Below are 24,080 nucleotides of genomic sequence, written 5' to 3'. Positions count from 1 at the left end.
CTGTCAGGTTAGATGGGGAGTGTTGCTGCACAGCTATTTTCAGGTCTCTCTAGAGATGTTCGAGCGGGTTCAAGTCTGGGATCTGCCTGGGCCACTCAAGGACATTCAGAGACGTGTCCTAAAGCCACCCCTGAGTTGTCTTGGCTGTATGCTTAGGGTCGTTGTCCTGTTGGAAAGTGAACCTTCACCTCAGTCTGAGGTCCTGGAGCAGGTTTTCATCAAGGATCTCTCTGTACGTTGCTCCGTTCATCTTTCCCTTGATCCTGACCTGTCTCCCAGTCCCTATTGCTGAAAAACATCCTCACAGCATGATGTTGCCACCACCATGCTTCACCGTAGGGATGGTATTGGCCAGGTGATGAGCGGTGCCTGGTTTCCTCCAGATGTGACGCTTGTCATTCAGGCCAGAGAATCTTGTTTCTCATGGTCTGAGAGTCCTTTAGGTGCCTTTTGGCAAACTCCAAGTGCACTGTCATGTGACTTTTACTAAGGAGTGGCTTCTGTCTAGACACTACCATAATGGTCTGATTGGTGGAGTGATGCAGATATGGCTGTCTTTCTGGAAGGTTCTCCCATCTCCACAGAGGAACTCTGGAGCTCTGTCAGAGTGACCATCGGGTTCTTGGTCACCTCCTTGACCAAGGCCCTTCTCCTCCAATTGCTCAGTCTGGCCTGGTGGACAACTCTAGAAAGTGTCTTGTCTTGGTGGTTCCCAACTTCAACCATTTAAGAATGATGGAGGCCACTGTGTTCTTGGGGACCTTCAACGCTGCGGATAAATTTGGAAGAAGTGAATGGGTCTGATTATTATGATTTCAGCTTGTTTTGGCCTTTGGAGTTTCAAACCTCTGCCAATAACAGCTAGTTTTCCCTTCCTCACTCTGAGCGCTCCCAGACAGTCCTAGCAATATTCTTGTCTTGCTTGAAAAATTGCCCTTTGCTAAGAAGCTATTTTTGTTTCTTATTGACCATTTTAATTGAAAATAATCACTAACTTACTGAAATATGTCACCCAGAAATGATTTGCATTCAGATAAAATGGCTGCATTGGACTATAAAATGTAAAGGCTCCTCCCTCCTCACAGTAGCTGTAACCTGGGTGATCTCACCCAAATAATGACTGTTTTTGAGCATATAAAAGAAGTTAGGATGGGGACCAGCATGATACATATTTCCCCATCACCCACCTTTCATTCAGAAGAAAATACCCCCCTTTGTCAGCCAGTGTAATGTAGGAGTGAACCAGTCTATCTTGACAGGGATTGCCTTTCTATCTCTGTGCATGCTGGCTAAACTACTAAGACATCAGTGACATATTGAGTGTGCCCGCCACGTATAAAAGTTCCCCAGAAAGCTTCCCCAAAATAGTATACCCCATTGAAAAAGAAATGTATGAGTGTGTCTAGACTCTAGAGCGACCAAAGAAGACCCTTACTTGTAGGTGAGGTCAGTCTTGTCCCAGCGCCCCCCAAAGAGAACGAATCGCTTCTGACGCTGCTTTCCTCCAAAGGTTTCCCCCTTCCGCATGTGGTAGTCCAAGACACCACCTTGCTTCTGAGTAGGATAGTCTGGAACGCCACAGCGAGGCCGGTTCCAGACCAACTCTGTTCCATTCCCTGGAAGCACAGTCTCTGGATAGACACTTCCTGACGGGCGCGATCGTTCCTTCAGCATGTCCTGAGTATGGCTCAACCTGCCCCTCTTCTTCAGGCCATAGTTGTGGGTCTTTTGAGGCCATCCCTGTGAACAGAGGTATATGCAACTAAGTACCATTCAAAGAAAGTAAATTAGGCTATTGTTTAGACAAAATTGCATGTATTTGTATTTATTCCTGGGATCCAGCAAAATTAAGGCAGTTTATACCATTTAAAAAACATTAAAATGCATTCACATATTTCACAACACACTTTGTGCCACTACCACACTTTGTGCCACTACCACATATCTTCATGCATGTGTCTGTGCCTATGTTTGTGTTGCTTCACAGTATTTGTATTGTATTTTTATCTGTATTTTAAATCTAATTGTACTGCTTGCAACAGTTACTTGATATGGAATAGAGTTCCATGTAGTTATGGCTCTATGTTGTACTGTGCGCCTCCCATAGTCTGTTCTGGACTTGGGGACTGTGAAGAGACTTCTGGTGGCATGTCTTGTGGGGTATGTATGGGTGTCTGAGCTGTGTGCCAGTAGTTCAAACAGACAGCTCGGGTACATTCAACATGTCAATACCTCTCATAAATACAAGTAGTGATGAAGTCAATCTCTCCTCCACATTGAGCCAGGAGAGATTGACATGCATATTATTAATATTAGCTCTCTGTGTACATCCAAGGGCCAGCCTTGCTGCCCTGTTCTGAGACAATTGCAATTTTCCTAAGTCCCTTTTTTGGGGCACCTGACCACACGACTGAACAGTAGTCCAGTTGCAACAAAACTAGAGCCTGTATGACCTGCCTTGTGATAGTGCTGTTAAACCTCTCTGGGATAGGCGGGGCAGTCGCGTCCCACTTGACCAATTGCCAGGGAAACTGCAGAGCGCCAAATTCAAATAAAATACTATAAAATTAAAACTTTCATTAAATCACACATGTAAGATACCAAATTAAAGCTACACTCGTTGTGAATCCAGCCAACATGTCAGATTTCAAAAAGGCTTTTCGGCGAAAGCATTCTGAAGCTATTATCTGATGATAGCACAACAGGTAACATAGAGAGAGTAGCATATTTCAACCCTGCAGGGGCGACACAAAACACAGAAATAAAATATAAATCATGCCTTAGCTTTGACGAGCTTCTTTTGTTGGCACTCCAATATGTTCCATAAACATCACAAATGGTCCTTTTGTTCGATTAATTCCGTCGATATATATCCAAAATGTCCATTTATTTCCGCATTTGATCCAGAAAAACACAGCTTCCAATTTGCGCAACGTCACTACAAAATATCTCAACAGTTACCTGTAAACTTTTCCAAAACATTTCAAACTACTTTTGTAATACAACTTTAGGTAATTTTAAACGTTGATAATCGATCAAATTGTAGACGGGACAATCTGTGTTCAATACAGGAAGACAACAAACTCACGCTACTTTTCTAGTCATGCGCCTTCTCAAAACGTACACTTCAAATGACACATTCAAGATGGCCGTACTTCTTCATTACACAAAGGAATAACCTCAACCAATTTCGACTGGTGACATCCAGTGGAAGCGGTAGGAACTGCAAACAAGTGCCTTAGAAATCTAGTTTCCCCCAATGAAAACTCATTGAATAGACAGTGACCTCAAAAACAAAACAAATCTGAATGGTTTGTCCTCAGGGTCTTGCCTGCTACATAAGTTCTGTTATACTCAGACATGATTCAAACAGTTTTAGAAACTTCGGAGTGTTTTCTATCCAAATCTAATAATAATATGCATATCATATATTCTTGGCATGAGTAGCCGGAAGTTGAAATTGGGCACACTATTTATCCAAAAGTGAAAATGCTGCCCCCTATCCCAAAGAGGAAGGTAGAGCAGTGCTTTGTAATGGGCAGACTTCTCCCCATCTTAGCTACTGTTATATCAATATGTTTTGACCATGACAGTTTACAGTCCAGGGTTACTCCAAGCAGTTTAGTCACGTCAACTTGCTCATTTTCCACATGATTTATTACAAGATTTAGGGTAAAGTGAATGATTTGTCCCAAATTCAAAGTTTTAGAAATATTTAGGACTAACTTATTCCTTGCCTCCCACTTTGAAAATAACTGCAGCACTTGTTAAAGTGTTGTAGTCATTTCAGTCGCTGTAGTACAGTGGTTCTTCCTTTAAAGGTTGTGTCATACTGCAGCACACCTTGCGGGCTGCCGCAGAATTCTATGGCACGTTATTTAAATATCAGCCATTGTTGACATTAATGCTAGTTAGTGCTAGTTTGACCACCAGAGGGCATCTTTGAGAAGCATTTGACAGTTTTTAATATTGGCTGTACTAGAAAATGTAAATGTAAGAACCTAGTATATGGGATTGATTTTAAATTTGGCTTACTTAATTTGATTAATATTATGGTGTTTCTATTCCAAGAAAAACAAAACCCTCAGGGTTCCCATTAGGAAAATATGGCGCTATACAACGTGACTGGTCGGGAGTAGGCTACTAAGTGACAGCGAGTGAAGAGCTAACATCCTAACATCCAATCCTAACATTTTCACACCCTAATTGAAGGCTAACCAATACCCAAACGTAGATTCAGTGAAAATAAAAATCTAATTGATTTATCGATCAGTCCCCATGCTTGTCTCAGAGCAGCGCGAAATGGTGCTGAAATAGTTGACCACACGCAGGAAGGCTATTGCTTCAAATCCTATTATAACAATTGGATGACTTTGGATGTTCCAGTAAGCAACAATTTGTTGCCTTCATTAGCCTACTTTATTCCAATATTTCTGTCATTCAGTGATATTTACTCCCATAGAAATTCATCATGGATCCATCCAGATGTGGTTAAAGACCTAGTAATATTTTACATCAATAGCAGTCAATATTAATCGTCACCTTATTTCAGTCTCATCTGAAAGTTGTAAATTCTTGGTTCACAAACCCTGGCTAACAAGTTGAATCAGCAATACAAAATTGGGTTGAGTTAGGTATTTAGCAAATAAATAATTAATCACACAGAATTACATATACACAGAATGAATCATACGTTGATTACAAATTATGTCATAAAGGAAAACGTCCCGAACGGACAGAACAGATATGACAGCTGGTTACACAAAGAAAATGGGGCTGGGTTTGAAGTGAATGAGCGGGAAGCTTGAAGAACAAAGGGAGAAGTGATGTCTCTATCGGGCCATAGACAGCTACTCTATCGTAAATACAGAATCTTATGCATTCTAAATTACCGCCCATTTGGAAAAGGAAAACGCAATAAATATTTACTCTGAGCAGCGCTTCAATAGGTTGGTGGTAGATGGAAGGCCGTGTTGCCCAACAGAGTCCTTTGAAGAGTGTCTCTGGTGGTGAACGTGAAACTTTGTAGTGTTGTCGTTGTGTGGTAGACGGGATACTCTGTCCGTCCTTTCCTAGCGCACGTTTACAGCAACCGCTGTTAACTTAACGGCTAGGAGGTATCACTTCTGTAGCGAATAAGAGTTCAAAGTTCATACCATTCGCAACCAAAGCTCACACTGAGGTTGGCTTCGTTCTGTAGTTATTATCTGAATCCTTCTGACATCGGATCGTCATCCTAATGTACCCGGAACAGGAGGTTACATTTTCATCAAGGGCTTACATAGTGGAGGGAGAAGGGTGTGTTTCATAGTTTATAGCCCATGTCTCTTCACAGGGGCCACTGATTGAGCAGAGCCCTAACCTTATGAAAACCCAAATCTCTCATTCGGTAGCTAAAATTAAATTTCTTTCTTTTCACTAATAATTTTATATTTAAACATTTGAATTGAACAACAATTCCATGTGAATCTGATAACTATAATGTGTGGACCTTCCCAGATACAGTTTAGGTCATCCTGTCATCAGTCATAATGTCTCATAATGTCTCAGATGACAACCGAACTGACATCATATTCATTAAGTAACCAACGCATATTTTCAACTGGTTCTATTACCGAAATATGGTCCCTTTCCCTCCACTTGTTTGATGTTCCCAGACTCTGTTTAACAAAGGTTATTCAAGAGTCCCTCTGTAGAGTCAAGAGAGAGGGAAGGGAGAAAGGTATTTATGGGGGGGTCATAAACCTTACCCACAGGCCAACGTCATGACACCAGTCAACCTGGCCTGATGACTCCTTGCAGTTCCCAGTCCACCTGGCCATGTTGCTGCTCCAGTTTCAACTGTTCTGCCTGCGGCTATGGAACGCTGACCTGTTCACCGGACGTGCTACCTGTCCCAGACCTGCTGTTTTCAACTCTCTAGAGACAGCAGGAGCGGTAGAGATGCTATGAAAAGCCAACTGAATTTACTCCTGAGGTGCTGACCTATTGCACCCTCAATAACCACTGTGATTATTATTATTTGACCCTGCTAGTCATCTATGCACATTTGAACACCTTGGCCATGTTCTGTAATAATCTCCACCCTGACAACCCATCATAGCCTGGTTCCTCTCTAGGTTTCTTCCTAGGTTCTAGCCTTTCGAGGGAGTTTTTCCTAACCACCATGCTTCTGCAGCTGCATTGCTTGCTGTTTGGGGTTTTAGGCTGAGTTTGTGTACAGCACTTTCTGACATCAGCTTATAAATAAATGTTATTGACTATGTCGGAGAAAAATAAACCGCCAAATCAAAGTAAAACAAATGATATTGGTCAAATGAATATATTTAGCAGATGTTGTTGCAGGTGTAGCGAAATGCTTGCATTCCTAGCCCTAACTGTGCAGTAGTATGTATGTAATATTGAAATATTAGGACGAGCAGTGTCGTAGTGGCATTGACTAGAATACAGTATCTACAGTGCATTCTGAAAGTACTTCAGTTCCTGTATATTATGACAATCACACAGTTGTTATTAATCATGAAACATACACCACCTCCTTTCTTCTTCCCAGAGAGTTCTTTATTCCTGTCTGCGCAATGTACTGAGAACCCAGCTGGCTGTATGGACAGGGACAGTATAGAGAGAGAGAGCCATGATTCTGTGAAACCGAGTATGTAACAGTCCCTGATGTCTCTCGTCGAAGCAGATCCTCGCCCTGAGCTCGTCTACTTTATTGTCCAGGGACTGAACATGAGTGAGTAATATACTCTGAAGCGGTGGATGGTGTGCACACCTCGAGTTGGACTCAAAAGTCCCCTCCAAATACCTCTTTTCCGCCGTCGGCATCTTGCAGCCTCTGGGATAAGTTCAATTGCCTTGGTGGGTACGAACAAGTTATCAAATTCGGGTATGTCATACTTCTGGTCGTAATGCTGCAGAGTTATCCCCGCTTTGATATACAAAATATATTTCCGGCTGAATGTAATAACACAAACGTTCTGAGGTAATAATGTAAGAAATAACACAAACAAAAAAATAAAACTGCAAAGTTGCTTAGGAACTATACGCATAGTTTCCATGTCTGTCGGCACCATCTTCTTCACCATTGCCCTCTGTTCTGTTGGCGAACATGCAGTCAATGGAGAACAAACTGGATGAGCTCCGTTCGAGACTATCCTATCAACGGGACCTAAAAAACTAATATACTGTCCATCTTGTTTTTTTCTATGCATCATCAAGACCGGACTGCAGACTTGGGTAAGACGAATGGAGGAGGGGTGTGTCTCTTTGTTAACAATCGCTGATGCACGATCTCTAATGTTAAGGAAGTCTCAAGTTTTTGCTCGCCTGAGAAAGAATACCTCATGACAAGCTGCAGACCTTACTATTTACCACGTTTTCAACTATATTTTTCATAGCTGTCTATTTGCCACCACAAACCGATGCTGGCACTAAGACGACGCTCAACGTGCATAGGGCCATGACAAGAAAATGCACATTCAGAGTCAGCGTTTCTTGTGGCTGGTAAATTTTCATGTAGGGAAACAGGTTTTACCTAATTTTTACCAGAATGTCACCTGTGCAACTAGAGGCAAAAAACTCAAATCACCTTTACTACACACACAGAAACACATACAAGGCCCTTTCCTTTCCCTCACTTAACAAATCAGACCATAACTCTATCCTCCTGCTTCCTGTTTCCAAGCAAAAACGCGCTCAATACCGAAGTAGTCTGATGAATCGAATGCCAAGCTACAGGACCATCCGTATCGATGGGTGATTAGGGGAAGGACGAATGGAGAGGAAATTAGATTTCGCTCACACGCACAGGGATGCCACCATGCTGCCGAGTCATCCCGGAAGCTCCCAATGATCTCATTACCGAGAGAACCCGAGGCTTCCCAGTCTGCCCCAAGGGCTGCCGATGACGGCAGAGTCACCGCTTCCTGAGCCTATGCTACTAGGCAGAGCTGGGCTGTCGCCAGCGGAACGGTAATACAGGATCGACACGAAGAGTTGTCTGTAATGCAAGACTCTTGGTCATTTCGTCCTTTAACTTCTTGGTGACAGGGGGCAGTATTTTCACGTCCGGATGAAATGCATGCCCGAATTCAACTGCCTGCTACTCATCCCCAGAAGATAAGATATGCATATTATTAGTATTTGGATAGATAGTATTTGGATAGAAAACACTCTGAAGTTTCTAAAACTGTTTGAATCATGTCTGTGAGTATAACAGAACTTATTTAACAGGCGAAACCCCTAGGACAAACCATTCAGAATTTTTTGGGGGGAGGTCACTCTCTTTTCAATGGGGTTTCATTGGGAATCCAGATTTCTAAGGGACCTTCTTGCAGTTCCTATCCTTCCACTGGATGTCAACAGTCTTTAGAAATCGGTTGAGGTTTTCCTTTGTGTAATGCAGAAGTACAGCCACCTTGAACGGGTGTCACTTGAAGTGTACTGTTAGATAGAGGCGCGTGACCAGAAAGCTAGCTACAGTTTGTTTTCCTCCTGTATTGAACACAGATCATCCCGTCTTCAAATTTATCGATTAGTTACTTCAAAAAATACCTAAAGTTGTATTGCAAAGGCAAAGTTTACAGGTAACTTTTGAGATATTTTGTAGTCACGTTGTGCAAGTTGGAACGGTGTTTTTCTGGATCAAACGCGTCAAATAAATTGACATTTTGGATATATATCGATGGAATTAATCGAACAAAATGACCATTTGTGATGTTTTTATGGGACATATTGGAGTGCCAACAAAAGAAGCTTGTCAAAGGTAAGGCATTAATTTTAATTTTTTTCTGTGTTTTGTGTCACGCCTGCAGGGTTGAAATATGCTTTTCTCTCTTTGTTTAGGGAGGTGGTATCCTTAGATAATAGCATTGTTTGCTTTCGCCACAAAGGCTTTTTGAAATCTGACATGTTGGCTGGATTCACAACAAGTGTAGATTTAATTTGCTATCTTGCATGTGTGATTTAATGAAAGTTTGATTTTTATCGTAATTCATTTGAATTCGATGCTCTGTATTTTCCCTGGCTTTTGGCCAGGTGCTAGCGTCCCACATATCTCAAAGAGGTTAAAGAAACCAGGCTCATCGGTAGGAGCAAGAACTCTGGTGGGCCATATGGAGAACGTTCCTGCTTCCTCTGCTCGCACCCCTTTTCAAGCCATTCTGCTGTGGGGAGACCAGTCCAAATCTCTCCAGGTTCTCATTGACTCTGGGGCCAACAAGAGATTTTTGGACGCTATCCTGGCACCCGAGCTGAACATTCCCACTCAGCCTCTTTAGTGCCTTGGGGTCGGAGGCCGAGCAGTTGCCATACCAGGCAGTGATGCAACCAGTCAGGATGCTCTCGATAGTGCAGATGTAGAACCTTTTGAGGATATGAGGTCACATGCCAAATCTTTTAGGTCTCCTGAGGGGGAATTGGTTTTGTCGTGCCTTCATCATTACTGTCTTGGTGTGCTTGGACCATGTTAGTTTGTTGGTGATGTGGACGCCAAGGAACTTGAAGCTCTGAACCTGCTCCACTGCAGCCCCGTCGATGAGAACGGGGCGTGCTCGGTCCTCTTTTTCCTGTAGTCCACAATCATCTCCTTTGCCTTGATCACATTGAGGGAGAGGTTGTTGTCCTGGCACCACACGACCAGGTCTCTGACGTCCTCTCTAAAGGCTGTCTCATCGTTGTCTGTGATCAGGCAGTGGTTCCTCCTTTACAAATTGTGAGCTTACGCCGCGAGACTTAGAGGTAATTTGTGGTTTATTACGGTACCCTGCGTCACCAATTCATTGCTCCAGACCAGCACAAGGGGGAGTTTATCCTACTGTGTCTCTAACTAACAATGAATGGGTGACATAAACCTAAATAGAAACTGATAATTGTGCACGACATCAGTATTACTTACTAAAACTGTTGTTACACTAACGTTTTTCTTATTTGATTTTGTTAGGATTATTTTGGTGTTACTGTAGTAGTGTAGGCCACTCCCGACCAGTCATGTTTTACAGCGCCTGAGTGGGGCAATGTTCTATGACACTGCATAGCAGTGCCAACTGTGTTGCTACAATGCTGGTTCAATAACCGTGCCGCTCTCAATTGGGAAACCCATGAGATGATTGTAGGTTTTTGTTTTCTCTCCCTCTAAAAACAGAAATAAATAATTCTAAATAACAAACTGGCTTTATTTAGAAATTAGTAAAAATGTCTCACCCCATGTCACAAAGTGATTATTATTATTATTATTATTATTATTAATTTAGAATTATATAAAAGCCCTTTGGATTTTCTCACAGATATATTATTAACCCTGTTATTAGCAGGACAATACATATTGGTCATATTGTTCATGGCTCTCAAGTGGCGCACAATGGGATTGCAACTATTTTAGCCCCGTTTTGCACTGCTCTGAGACAAGCATGGGGACTGGGGACACGACATAGGGATTCTTTAGCTAAATTGTCCAGTAATGTACTCCCGGCCGCCACGTTGTACAGCGCCATATTTTCAATTCCATCCTAACGGACACCCAGAGGGCTTTTCATTTTTCTTGGAATAGGAACACCATAATATTAATCAAATTAATTAAGCAAGTACCAGTCAAAAGTTTGGACACAGCTACTCATTCCAGGGTTTTTCTTTATTTTACTATTTTCTACACTGTATAATAATAGTGAAGACATCACAACTATGAAATAACACATATGGAATCAGTTAAGAACAAATTCTTATTTACAAGGACAGCCTACTCTAACAACCATTAATGGTACAAGTGGTTCATACTTTAAAAACGTGCCATAGAATTCTGCTGCACCACGCAAGCTGCGCCGCAGTACGCTGCAACTTTAAATGGAGGAACCAATGTACCACGGTTGTGTCATCGGCAAACTTAATAATGGTGTTGGAGTCGTGCCTGGCCGTACAGTTATGTTTGAACAGGGAGTACAGGAGGGGACTGAGCAGGCACCCCTGAGGGGCCCCTGTGTTGAGGATTAGCGGGGCAGATGTGTTGTTATCTACCCTTACCACCTGGGGGCTGTCTGTCAAGAAGTCCAGGATCCAGTTGCAGAGGGGGGGTGTTTAGTCCCAGGGTCCTTAGCTTATTGATGAGCTTTAAGGGCACTATGGTGTTGAACGCTGAGCTGTAGTCAATGAATAGCACTCTCACATAGGTGTTCCTTTTGTCCAGGTAGGAAAGGGCTGTGTGGAGTGCAATAGAGATTGCATCATCTGTGGATATGTTGGGCAGTATGCAAATTGGAGTGGGTCTAGGGTTTCTGGGATAATGGTATTGATGTAAGCAGTGATCAGCCTTTCAAAGCACTTCATGGCTATAGACGTGAGTGCTATGAGTCAGTAGTCATTTAGACAGGTTACCTTAGTGCTCTTGGTGGTCTGCTTAAAACATTTTGATATTACAGGCTCGGACAGGGGGAGGTTAAAAATGTCAGTGAAGACACTTGCCAGTTGGTCAACCCATGCTCGGAGTACACATTCTGGTAATCCATCTGGCCCTGCAGCCTTGTGAATGTTGACCTGTTTAAAGGTCTTACTCACACTGGCTGCGGAGAGCTTGATCACACAGTCGTCTGGAACAGCTGGTGCTCTTATGAATGTTTCAGTGTTATTTGCCTCAAAGCGAGCATAGAAGTAGTTTACCTCGTCTGGTAGGCTCATGTCACTGGGCAGCTCTCAGCTGTGCTTCCCTTTGTAGTCTGTAATGATTAGCAAGCCCTGCAACATCCGACGAGCATCAGAGCCGGTGTAATACGATTCGATCTTAGTCCTGTATTGATGCTTTGTCTTTTTGATGGTTCGTTGGAGGACATAGCGGGATTTCTTATAAGCTTCCGGGTTAGAGTCCCACTCCTTGAAAGCGGCAGTGGTCACTGTGGGGACGACGTCATTGATGCACTTATTGATGTGGCCAATGACTGATGTGGTGTACTCTTCAATTCCATCGGAAAAATCCCGGAACATATTCCAGTCTGTGCTAGCAAAACAGTCCTCTAGCTTAACATTTGCTTCATCTGACCACTTTTTTATTGATCTTGTCACTGGTGCTTCCTGCTTTAATTTTTTCTTGTACGCAGGAATCAGGAGGATAGAATTATGGTCAGATTTGCCAAATGGGGGGTGAGGGAGAGCTTTGTATAATCTCTGTTGCACATTTAACATGCTGATAGAAATTTGGTAAAACGGATTCAAGTCTCCCTGCATTAAAGTCCCTGGCTACTGGGAGCGCCACCTCTGTGTGAGTATTTACTTGTTTGCTTATGGCGGAATACAGCTCATTCAATTGCTGTCTTAGACCAGCCTCTGACTGTTGTGTTATGTAAACAGCTACAAAAAATACAGATGAAAATTCTCTAAGTAGATAGTGTGGTCTACAGCTTATCATGAGATACTCTACCTCAGGAGAGCAATAGCTCGAGACTTAGATATCGTGCACCAGCTGTTATTTACAAAAATACATAGTCCGCTGCCCCTTGTCTTACTAGACGCTGCTGTTCTATCCTGCAGGTACAGCGTATAACCAGCCAGCTGTATGTTGATAGTGTTGTCGTTCGGCCATGACTCTTTGAAGCATAAGATATTACAGTTTTGAATGTCCCGTTGGTAGTTTAATCTTGCATTAATCATCAATTTTATTCTCCAAAGATTTCACATTTGCTAGCAGAATGGAATGAAGTGGGGGTTTATTCGATCGCCTACGAATCCTCAGAAAGCAGCCCGCCCTTTGGCCCATTTTTCTCCGCCTCTTCTTCACGCACATCACGAGGATCTGGGCCTGTCCCCGAGAAAGCAGTATAATGCTCGCGTCGGGCTCGTCAGACTCGTTAAAGGGAAAAAAGGATACTGTCAGTGTGTGGTGAGGAATCGCAGTCCTGATGCCCAGAAGTTATTTTCGGTCATAAGAGACGGTAGCGAAAAAATTATGTACAAAATAAGTTTAAAAATCTGTTACAAAAAAACACAATCGGCTGGGGACACGTAAAGCCTGCTTCTTTGCTGCCATTTTACACAATGGACTTTATGCAAACTGGAAACCACATATCCTGAGGCCGCATTTATCGTAACTGGGGATTTAAACAAAGAAAATTTGAGGAAAAGAATGCAGACATTATATCAACACATTGACTGTAATACTCGCGCTGCTAAAACGCTTGACCACTGCTACTCCATCTTCCGGGATGCCTACAAGGCCCTCCCCGGCTGATCACAACTCCATTTTTGTCCTCCCTTCCTATAGGCAGAAACTCAAACAGGAAGTACCCGTGCTAAGGACTATTCAATGCTGATCTGACAAGCTTCAGGATTGTTTTGATCACGCGGACTGGGTTATGTTCCGGGTAGCCTCCGAGAATAATAATAATAATGAGAATAATATCAACGCGGTGACTGAGTTTATCAGGAAGTGTATAGGAGATGTTTTAACCACTGTGACTATTAAAATGGATAGATGGAAGCATTCGCGGAAAATTGAAAGCGCGGACCATCACATTTAACCATAGCAAGGTGACTGGGAATATGGCCGAATACAAATAGTGTAGTTATTCCCTCCGTAAGGGAGGGACAAAGTGGAATCACAATTCAACGGCTCAGACATGAGACGTTTGTGGCAGGGGCTACAGACAATCACGGACAACAAAGGGAAAACCAGCCACGTCGCAGACACCGACGTCTCGCCCGTTTTGTGGATAACACAGTTGTAACGGTACTCGTCTGGTGAAGTAGAAGCGGACCAAAATGCAGCGTGATATTTTTGATACATGTTTAATGACGACGGAAAAACACGAACAATACAAAAACAACAAACGGAACATGAAAACCTATACAGCCTATCTGGTGACAACAAACACAGAGACAGGAACAATCACCCACGAAACACTCAAAGAATATGGCTGCCTAAATATGGTTCCCAATCAGAGACAACGATAATCACCTGCCTCTGATTGAGAACCGCCTCAGGCAGCCATAGACTATGCTAGACACCCCCAAGACAAAAAACACCACAAAAAACCCATGTCCTGACCAAATAAATGCAAACACAATATACTTCGACCAGGGCGTGACAACAGTGCCACTGACGTGGCCCGCTACCAAGGACTATGGGCTCTCCTTCTCCGTGGCCGACATGAGTAAGACATTTAAACGTGCCCAGAAGGCATCCCTAGCCGCGTCCTCAGAGCATGCGCAGACCAGATGGCTGGAGTGTGTACGGACATATTCCCTATCCCAGTCTACTCTCCCCTCATGCTTCAAGATGTCCACCATTGTTCTTGTACCCAAGAAAGCAAAGGTAACTGAACTAAACTTCTGTCATCATGAAGTGCTTTGAGAGACTAGTCAAGGATCATATCACCTCTACCTTACCTGACACCCTAGACCCACTTCAATTTGCTTAGCGCAGTGCGATGCAATCGCTGCACACTGCCCTATCCCATCTGGACAAAATACCCACATAAGAATTCATACCTAAGCTATTCATTGACTATAGCTCAGCATTCAACTCCAACTCAATCATCAACTTTGCAGTCGACACAACAGTAGTAGGCCTGATTATCAACAATGACAAGACAGCCTACAGGGAGGAGATGAGGGCCCAGGAAGTGTGGTGTCAGGAAAATAACCTCTCACCCAACGTCAACAAAACAAAGGAGTATACAGTATTCTACTGTATCTAACTCTGACATTGCTCGCCCAAAATATTTATATATTCTAAATTCCATTCCTTTACTTTAGATTTGTGTGTATTGTTGTGAAATTGTTCAATATTACTGTTAGATATTACTGCAGTCTTATAGCTAGAAACACAAGCATTTAGCTACACCCGCAATAACATATTCTGTGTGACAAATAAAATGTTATTATATTATTTTATTTGACTTGACCACACCGCACACGTCGCGTGCGCAAGCATTGTAAAATAAATGTACGCATAGATGTTATTCAATAATTGCACCCACACTGCTCGCACACATCTGCAAAGCCAGGCGCTAAAATAGAACTCCCCTCTCACATCTCCTCATTGGCTATCAGGAGCATATACCCATGTAGGTGATTGAAAGATGAACTGAGGTCCACACTCCAACAGATAGTGGTAACACACCTTAAAATTGGTTGCCAACCGCCATATTAAGTCGAAAGAAGAAGAAGAAGCCAAAAGGAGGAGAGATTACTAGAAACAAACTCGGTTTACCCTTTTATCTGTGGATTCATTGTCGAGTAGAGGAGCTTGTGCATTTCAGGTAAAAAAAACAACCCAATGTTGATATCCCAGGACAAATTAGCTAGCAACAGCAAGCTAGCTAGCTAAATTACTATAAATAGTTCATGCTTTTTGACCTGTCCCCAAATTAATATAGTTGGTTCAGAGTTTGTTGTGATATTTCAACCTGCGTGTCCTAATCGCATCTGGTGTGGGTGGACAAAATCAACACGCACGCGTGCGGTCTGGTCAGCATGTAAGAAATAGCAGAAGTGACGTGTTATCTCCAATTGGCTACAACATAAATCATGTAATACTGCTGGAGGCCTCCCCTCATGTTGGGCTCATGCTGAGACACTCTTAACTCCTGCCCCATGAGTAGCAGTGTTCTATTCAGGTTTGACCTCTTCCCCCACATACCACATTTTTCTACAGGAGGAAGCTCTCTGTCTATCGTTGGGTGAAATGCACCTTGTCTATATCTTGCGCTTAGTAGCGCAATCTTGTCACATACACTGAGTGTACAAACATTAGGAACACCTTCCTAATATTGAGTTTCACCCCCTTTTGCCCTCAGAACAGACTCAATCTGTCAGAACATGGACTCTAAAAGGTGTCAGAAATATTCCATAAGGATGCTGGCCCATGATAACTCCAATCCTTCCCACAGTTGTGTGAAGTTGACTGGATGTCCTTTGGGTTATTCTTGATACACGGGAAACTGTTGAGCTTGAAAATCCCAGCAGCGTTTTAGTTGTTGACACACTCAAACCGGTGCCTGGTAACTACTGCCATACCCTGTTCAAGGGCACTTAAATATTTTGTCTTGCCCAATTCACCCTCTGAATGGCACACATACACAATCCATGTCTCCATTGTCTCAAGGCTTAAAAATCATTCTTTAACCTGTCACCTCCCCTTCATCTACACTGATTGAAGTGGATTTAACAAGTGACATTAATATGGGCTCATAGCTTCCACCAGGATTCACCTGGTCAGTCTATGTCATGGAAAGAGCAGGAAAGAGTGTTCCTAATATTTTGCAAACTCAGTGTACATAGTCACCTCCTACAATAGCCACACATTAAATTAAATGGAATAAGAAAATCATTTATCTTCAGAGTTCAGACCTAAGTATTTTTCCACCTGATCGGCCTGAAGCATTCCAAACCACTCCCACACTCCTTCTGTATGAATAACTCATAGTCCTTATGTTATCTCTCTCTCAACGAAGGGCCACAATGCTGCCATTAACTGTACACAAAGCCCAGCTCCAATGTGAAATCTGAGAGGCAAGTATTGTGTCTAGGTCTTCTCCTTCGTCATGTCTGTCCACCAATTGAAAATATCGAGGGCTATCAAGGTGTAAAGGCTCGACCCAGTTTGTTACCATGACATTAGCGTGTCACTAATGGTCTGTTACAAATCGCTGGGAAAATAGGTTGCATCCTTAATTATACATACAATCTCTGTCAACATTCCACCAAGGTCACCCTCAGCTTCACACACACACACACACACACACACACACACACACACACACACACACACACACACACACACACACACACACACACACACACACACACACACACACACCTGTTCTATCGTATTTCAGTATCAGTTGATTGACATGTAGCCCAAAGCTGCAAATAATTTGAAAAAAATCATTTGCCATGAATACCTGTAAATTGCACAACAAAGTAACTGTTTTACTAAAGACCTTCACAAGAAAAGAGTTTGTGCATTGTGCACATTTACGCATGTGCTCTCTCTCTCCCTCTCCTTTTCTCTCTCTCCCTCTCAAAACACACACGGAGAGTGATTCTGGACCCACATACAGACTCCATAATATCAACTCATAAAACGCGACTGCTCTGCAAAATGTAAAGAATTCCACATCATCTGCATTTATATCGTAATTCACTCACCGCCACTACTTTATACCTGTTGCTGGCTCTCCCCTCCAGTACTGGCATAGAATGAATGCAGAGCAAGAGGTGATATGCCCAGACGCTACAGTAAACCCAAGGAAGCAGCATCATCTTTTGATTCGGAGCAGACTCGCAGTTTGACTGGGCTGGAGCACACTTTGGGGGATAGCAAGGGCTGAAGAAATGAATGGCGGAGAGGTGTCTCGCAAGGGGATTTTATACTCTCTCATTTCTTTGTTCTCTTTCTTCAAATTACATGTTTTTATGGGCCTAAGTGATAAATTCACAGGCGCCCATGTGATTTAACCCCTTGCCAGCTGCATCCATGTCCTCAAGCGCCTTCTGAACCTTCTTTTTTAAAATACCTTAAGCATAAGCTCAGTGTGCTAATGTAGTCTCTAGGCTAACAGACCACTAGAGTTACAACCTGGTCTCAGAGCATTTCATATTATTCTGTACGTAAATCCGAGACACTCCATTTAGTATGATATGTTAGGTTCCGTATGGTATGTATTCATTTGAGGCCACCATTTGTATAATATGTTACGAATTTGCTAAATGTACAATATGTTACAAATTCCAATTTGTTTTTGCTAACGTTAGCTAGGTGGCTAACTTTAGCTGGCTGACTAACATTAGCTAGGCTAGGAGTTAGGGTTAAAGTTAAGGTTAGAGGGTTAGGGGAAGGGTTAGCTAAAAGGGTTAGGGGTTAGGTTTAGGGTTAGGGTTAGCTAACATGCTAAGTAGTTGCAAAGTAGCTAAAAAGTAGTAAGTAGTTGTAAAGTTGTTAATTAGCTAAGTTGTTTGTGAAGAGATTCGAACATGCAACCTTTGGGCTGCTAGATGCTTGCATTATACACCTACCCATCCACCCCGAAAAAAACATCATCCTTTTGATTTTGCCTTAAGTAACCTTCTGTCTTAAGTAATCATAACAAACGTAACATATCATACTCATTTGATTTTCCCAGATTTACATGTACTATGTTATGTTTAGTCTGAGACCAGGCTGTAGAGTTTGATAGGTTGGAGACATGTTATTAATAACAAGTTTATTACCCTTGATTTATAGATTACTTTGATGGAGATTTGTTTTTATAACTCTAGATGTTTGCTTGCAAAGATACTTTTTCCAGTTTTTAGGTTAGCCTATTAAATGTCCAATGCAGCCGTTTTTATCTCATTATTAAATCATTTCTGTGTAACAATGAAGTACAGTACCTTACTGTGATTGATAACAATTAAAATGGTCAAAAATAAACAAAATTGCTTTTTAGCAAAGCCAATTTCTCAAGCAAGAACTTTGCTAGCGCTGTCTGAGAGTAGTCTGAGTCAGGAGGGGGAAACTGAAAACTAGTTGTTATTGGTAGAGAGGTATGGGACCCTCTTTCTTATTGGTCTATGAACATCACCAAGCAGGCTAAAACTCCATCTCTCCAAAACAGGCAGAAATTTCAGGCAGTCTTTTCAAACAGCTCTTATACTAAAAGGGCAATTTTATCATTATTCCACCCTCATAGTGTGGAAATACATACTGAACAAAATATAAACGCAGTATGTAAAGTGTTGGTCCCATGTTTCATGAACTGAAATAAGAGATCGCAGAAATGTTTCATATGCACAAAAAGCTTATTTCTGTTAGTGAGCATTTCTCCTTTGCCAAGATAATCCATCCACCTGATAGGTTTGGCAAATCAAGAAGCTGGTTGAACAGCATGATCATTATACAGGTGCACCTTGTGTTGGGGATAATAAAATGCCACTCTAAAATGAGCAGTTCTGTCATGCATCACAATGCCACAAATGTCTCAAGTTTTGAGTGAGCGTGCAATAGGCATGCTGACTGGCGGAATGTCTACCAGAGCTGTTGCCAGAGAATTTACTGTTCCTTTCTCTACCATAAGCAGCCTCCAACTTGTTTTAGAGAATTTGGCAGTTCATCCTACCCGCCTTAAATGCATAATAAAACAAGGCTACAACAAAATTAAATTGAAGTTATAAGCAGAAAGTGAATTTCCAACAGAGGTTGGTAATAAAATATAGAATAACACTAATAACTAACAGTAATAAGGAGAGAATTGTCATGTTTGTTTAGTTTTATTTTTTAAACCTTACAAAGTGACAGTGGCAAAGACATTGATAGAGATGGTTGATGTGAACTTTTGAGTGTTGACAGTATATGAATGGTATTATGTTATTAGTGGTTGTTGGATAGCGCTCTAATAATGATATGTTTTAGTAAATTGAAGAAGCTGAGGTTTCCATACAAGGTTAACTGATGAATAGAGGGGTTGAGCCTTGAGACTGACAAAATAGGCAAGCCGCAAGTGAAAGTGAGTAGTGCTCACTGAACTCAAACAGACTGTAAGGGTCAAAATGGGAAATTTGAAGCAGAAGTATGAATTGTTGAGTGGAGATGTTTTTTTTTCAATTATTATTACTAAATTTTATAGTTTGGGTAACACCACTGAATTTAAGCCAGAAGGTAATGTCATTTAAAACAATCTACGGGGGACAGTGTTTAAAATGAAGGTAGATCCATATAAACGTTTTAGTACCGATATTAAGCTGATAAACCAGCAAAGACAATTGAAGGTTCTAAAAGATTTGTTAAACAACAGGGTTTTTTTTTTACTACATTAATGCACCAGGTAAGAATAAGATTGGTATGGTTACCGGAAAGGGATTCTGGGATTTGTTGTGTTTTTAAAGGTGTTTATTCTACTTAATGGGACTGTAACGGCGTTCGTCTGTTGAAGGAGAAGCGGACCAAAATGCAGCGTGGTGGTTACTCATGTTCTTTAATGAAAATGAACTAGACATGAAATAACTTCAATATACAAAACAACAAACGGAACATGAAAACCTATACAGCCTATCTGGTGACAACAAACACAGAGACAGGAACAATCACCCACGAAATACTCAAAGAATATGGCTGCCTAAATATGGTTCCCAATCAGAGACAACGATAATCACCTGACTCTGATTGAGAACCGCCTCAGGCAGCCATAGACTATGCTATACACCCCCAAGACAAAACACACCACAAAAAAAACCATGTCACACCCTTGCCTGACCAAATAAATGAAGACAAACACGATATAATATGACCAGGGCGTGACAGGGACACTGCATTATCTGATGTGTCTTAAGTAAGATTTTTCTTCCAGGACTGATGGAAGTCTACTAGTTGTTAAGGGAGCTCCCAAATGAAGTAAGGCCTGGCTATTTTTGTTTGTTTTTACCCTACGTTTTGAATATTTGTTAGTGCTGTTAACACTGTGTTTAGTATATTGTATGGAGTCTATTTCATTTGGTTTAGTGGGGTTTTCACAGATGAGAAAGGATACACCTTAAAGGGCACACAAATTGAATTTTCTGAAGTTCTTATTTTATGAGTGGACCATGACAAGGACGAAGAGGGTGCGCTACCCCTGAATGAGGGGCAACTGTCACTATTCCTTGAATTACCTTATGGGAAACAATTAAGTTAAGATGGAGTTATCAAGGGTTCAAATTTTATTTGTTATGTAGATTTAATAGGCAGTGTTGATGTTTGCTATTTTTGGTCGCATGAATCACAATGTGTGTCCAAGGGGGGAATTACCTGTCCTTTGAGGCCTTTTGGTACATATGCAAATCGATTTTCTTAACATTCCTGACTGTAAAAGGAAAAATGTTGGTAATGTTTGACAGCACTACGTTTTACCCATCTCGACTGAAATATAGACGTGTATCAAATGATATATGCAGAAGTGTATGGCTGGTTGTTTTGTTTGTTGTTTTTCTGTTTTGCTTCAATAACAAATCTCACCAGATTGGGTCTGGTGAATGGTTGAAATTTCTTCCAAAGGATTAGTGGTCTAAACTCCCTGATCCTGTAACTCTGCAGTGAGATCGACAAGTTGATAGGGGAATAAAAGCCAATTTTGTAATGTAGTGGAGGAAGAAGTCAGACGCAGGAGACAGAGTTCAGAGTGGCGCTATACTTTATTCACCACACAGGTGAAAACGACGCCACTCAAACAAATGCCCCAAAACACAGGGGAACTAAACAGTCCCGAATAACTCACATACACGAACAACCGTGACTTACAGGCGAGTACACATAAAACAATCCCGCACACCCAGCAGGCGGGCCGGCTGGATAATAAAGCCCAACTAATTAACCCAACTAAACACAGGTGTAACTAATAAACAGACAAGGAGGGGGAGGAAAAAGATCAGTGGCAGCTAGTAGGCCGGTGACGATGACCGCCGAGCGCCACCCGAACGGGAAGGGGAGCCACCTTCGGTAGGAGACGTGACAAATTTGAAAGAAAATAAGTATGGTTTCAACTGTGTGTTGTTATTCTCTTTGACTTTTGGTTTAGAAATTTGTATGAAGAATATGGGTAGTAGTAATAATTTGTCATACAGTAAATAATCTGTCTGGATTTCTTGAATCAGAAATGCCCTAAACTAAACTGTTGTTCTGGTCTGTCCTCTCTTGAGGTTATGGCAAAGGTGACCACAGATGTTATCTATATGCAAGGGAGGGATAATTAGGCCGAGAACAGTGTGAACCTCAACCCCCTCTGACCGGCTGAAGTAATGGTAAAAATGGCATTCAGTCTGGTCCTTCATCACTTCTGCCGTGAGACCTGAGTCCAAGCCAGCAACCTGTACACAGCATCCTAGTCGAAGCTATCAACTGCCTTTTCTCTCATGCCTTTTCTCTCAGGAGTGTGCCATCAGTCCACGTGGAGGGAGCATGGAGAGAGATCCGTTCCAAACTTCTCTCATGTTGCTGGTATACTGGTTGGCAAATGGACAAAACATAATGGGTGGTAGAGGCCGTGGAGACACAGGTGAGACATTAGTATTTTGGGGGAAATCGGAGTATTCCTCAGACATTGAAATCGGGACATTATCATGGGCCATCCACTTTGAACATGCATGCCATTGGGAAGACGAACTGTGAAGCTATCTGAAGAAGACAATGAAGACACGTCAGAAGAATGAGTGCCTTGAAGGAGAAGGGGTTGGTCAACTGTGCCTGTAATTGATGTAGACTTGATACCCCAAAATTGTTTATTTGGAGTATCATTGTTGATTGTGGAGGTCTACACCCTGCAAGATTTATAGTAAATTAAACTAAGAATGCATTGAGATACTGATCTCTGTAATTAAGACCGTGATGACAAAAGTTATAAGATGGATATACTGTATGTCAAATGTAAATGTATATTTTCTCTATAAAATCAGAGACCCGGCTATGTTTGTTAAGCTTTCAACGCTGAACCATTCTTGGTGATGTTGATTGCTTCATTTTTGCAAATCTTATAATTAAGCTGTTGTTGGAAGAATCTACAGTCTCTCTCTTCCTATAGAATTTCTCTGACAAATTTTAATTGGGGTCACTCGCTGTCTCATTTTCTACCGCTGCACTCGCTGTCTCATTTTCTACCGCTGCGCTCGTTGTCTCATCTTCTACCGCTGCGCTCGTTGTCCCATTTTCTACCGCTGCACTCGCTGTCTCATTTTCTACCGCTGCACTCGCTGTCTCATTTTCTACCGCTGCACTCGTTGTCCCATTTTCTACCGCTGCACTCGCTGTCTCATCTTCTACCGCTGCACTCGCTGTCTCATCTTCTACCGCTGCACTCGCTGTCTCATTTTCTACCGCTGCGCTCGTTGTCCCATTTTCTACCGCTGCACTCGCTGTCCCATTTTCTACCGCTGCACTCGCTGTCCCATTTTCTACCGCTGCACTCGCTGTCTCATCTTCTACCGCTGCACTCGTTGTCTCATCTTCTACCGCTGCACTCGTTGTCCCATTTTCTACCGCTGCACTCGTTGTCCCATTTTCTACCGCTGCGCTCGTTGTCCCATCTTCTACCGCTGCGCTCGTTGTCCCATCTTCTACCGCTGCACTCGTTGTCCCGGGTGATTGTCCCATTTGCTGTAATGAAGCTTGTGTGTGATTTTATTTTTTATGTTCAATTTTCTGTTCCAGATTGGCTGTGTTTTGATAAGGAAGGTATGAAACTCAGCAACACAAAGGAAGGTTGTTTATCATGGATGAAATGTCAGGCACCAGAAGGATGTATTTTGTTTGTTTAAATGTATGCTTAAAAGGATCCAGCCCTTTTTTCAATTTTAAACTTATGAAGTTGATTTTGTAGCATAATGTGGGAGTTTGATATTTTGACAGATATTATGATTATGTTTGTTTCATATCTGCAAAGTAGTTAAAACGCGGTCAGTTCCACTTTGAATGTGCAGTTGAAGTTGGAAGTTTGAGTCGTTAAAACCCGTTTTTCAAATACCCAACAAAATTATTGTTAACAAAATATAGTTTTGTCAAGTCGCTGAGGACATCTACTTTGTGCATGACACAAGTAATTTTTCCAACAATTGTTTACAGACAGATTATTTCACTTATACCTCACTGTATCACAATTCTAGTGGGTCAGAAGTTTACATACGCTAAGTTGATTGTGCCTTTAAATAACTTGGACAATTTCAGAAAATTATGTCATGGCTTTAGAAGCTTCTGATAGGCTAGTTGACATCATTTGAGTCAATTGGAGGTGTACCTGTGGATGTATTTCAAGGTCTACCTTCAATGTCAGTGCCTCTTTGCTTGACTTCAGGGGAATATCAAAAGAAATCAACCAAGACTTCAGAAAAAAAGTGTAGACCTCCACAAGTCTGGTTCATCCTAGGGAGCAATTTCCAAATGCCTGAAGGTACCACATTCATCTGTACAAACTATAGTACACAATTATAAACACCATGGGACCACGCAGCCATCATACCGCTCAGGAAGGAGATGAGTTCTGTCTCCTAGAGATGAACGTACTTTGGTGCGAAAGTGCAAATTAATCCCAGAACAACAGCAAAGGACCTTGTGAAGATGCTGGAGGAAACAGGTACAAAAGTCTCTATATCCACAG

At 42.0% G+C, this 24,080-nt stretch overlaps 1 protein-coding gene across 1 annotated transcript in view; it reads right to left on the bottom strand.

Annotated features, from left to right (window-relative positions):
* The window catches only part of LOC135544731 (stromelysin-3-like), a 47,958-nt gene extending 30,528 nt beyond the window's left edge, over positions 1-17,430 (bottom strand). The window contains exons 1-2 of the mRNA XM_064972585.1: positions 17,134-17,430; positions 1,436-1,740 (exon numbers count right to left, since the gene is read on the bottom strand). Coding sequence (XP_064828657.1) covers positions 1,436-1,740; positions 17,134-17,247 — 419 coding nt within the window. The 5' untranslated portion in view covers positions 17,248-17,430. The remainder of the gene's footprint in view (positions 1-1,435; positions 1,741-17,133) is intronic.
* Positions 17,431-24,080: the final 6,650 nt, after the last annotated feature.

This window comes from Oncorhynchus masou, chromosome 8, assembly GCF_036934945.1.
Source record: "Oncorhynchus masou masou isolate Uvic2021 chromosome 8, UVic_Omas_1.1, whole genome shotgun sequence".
Classification (NCBI taxonomy): domain Eukaryota; kingdom Metazoa; phylum Chordata; class Actinopteri; order Salmoniformes; family Salmonidae; genus Oncorhynchus; species Oncorhynchus masou.
This window is presented reverse-complemented; position numbering and strand designations above follow the sequence as displayed.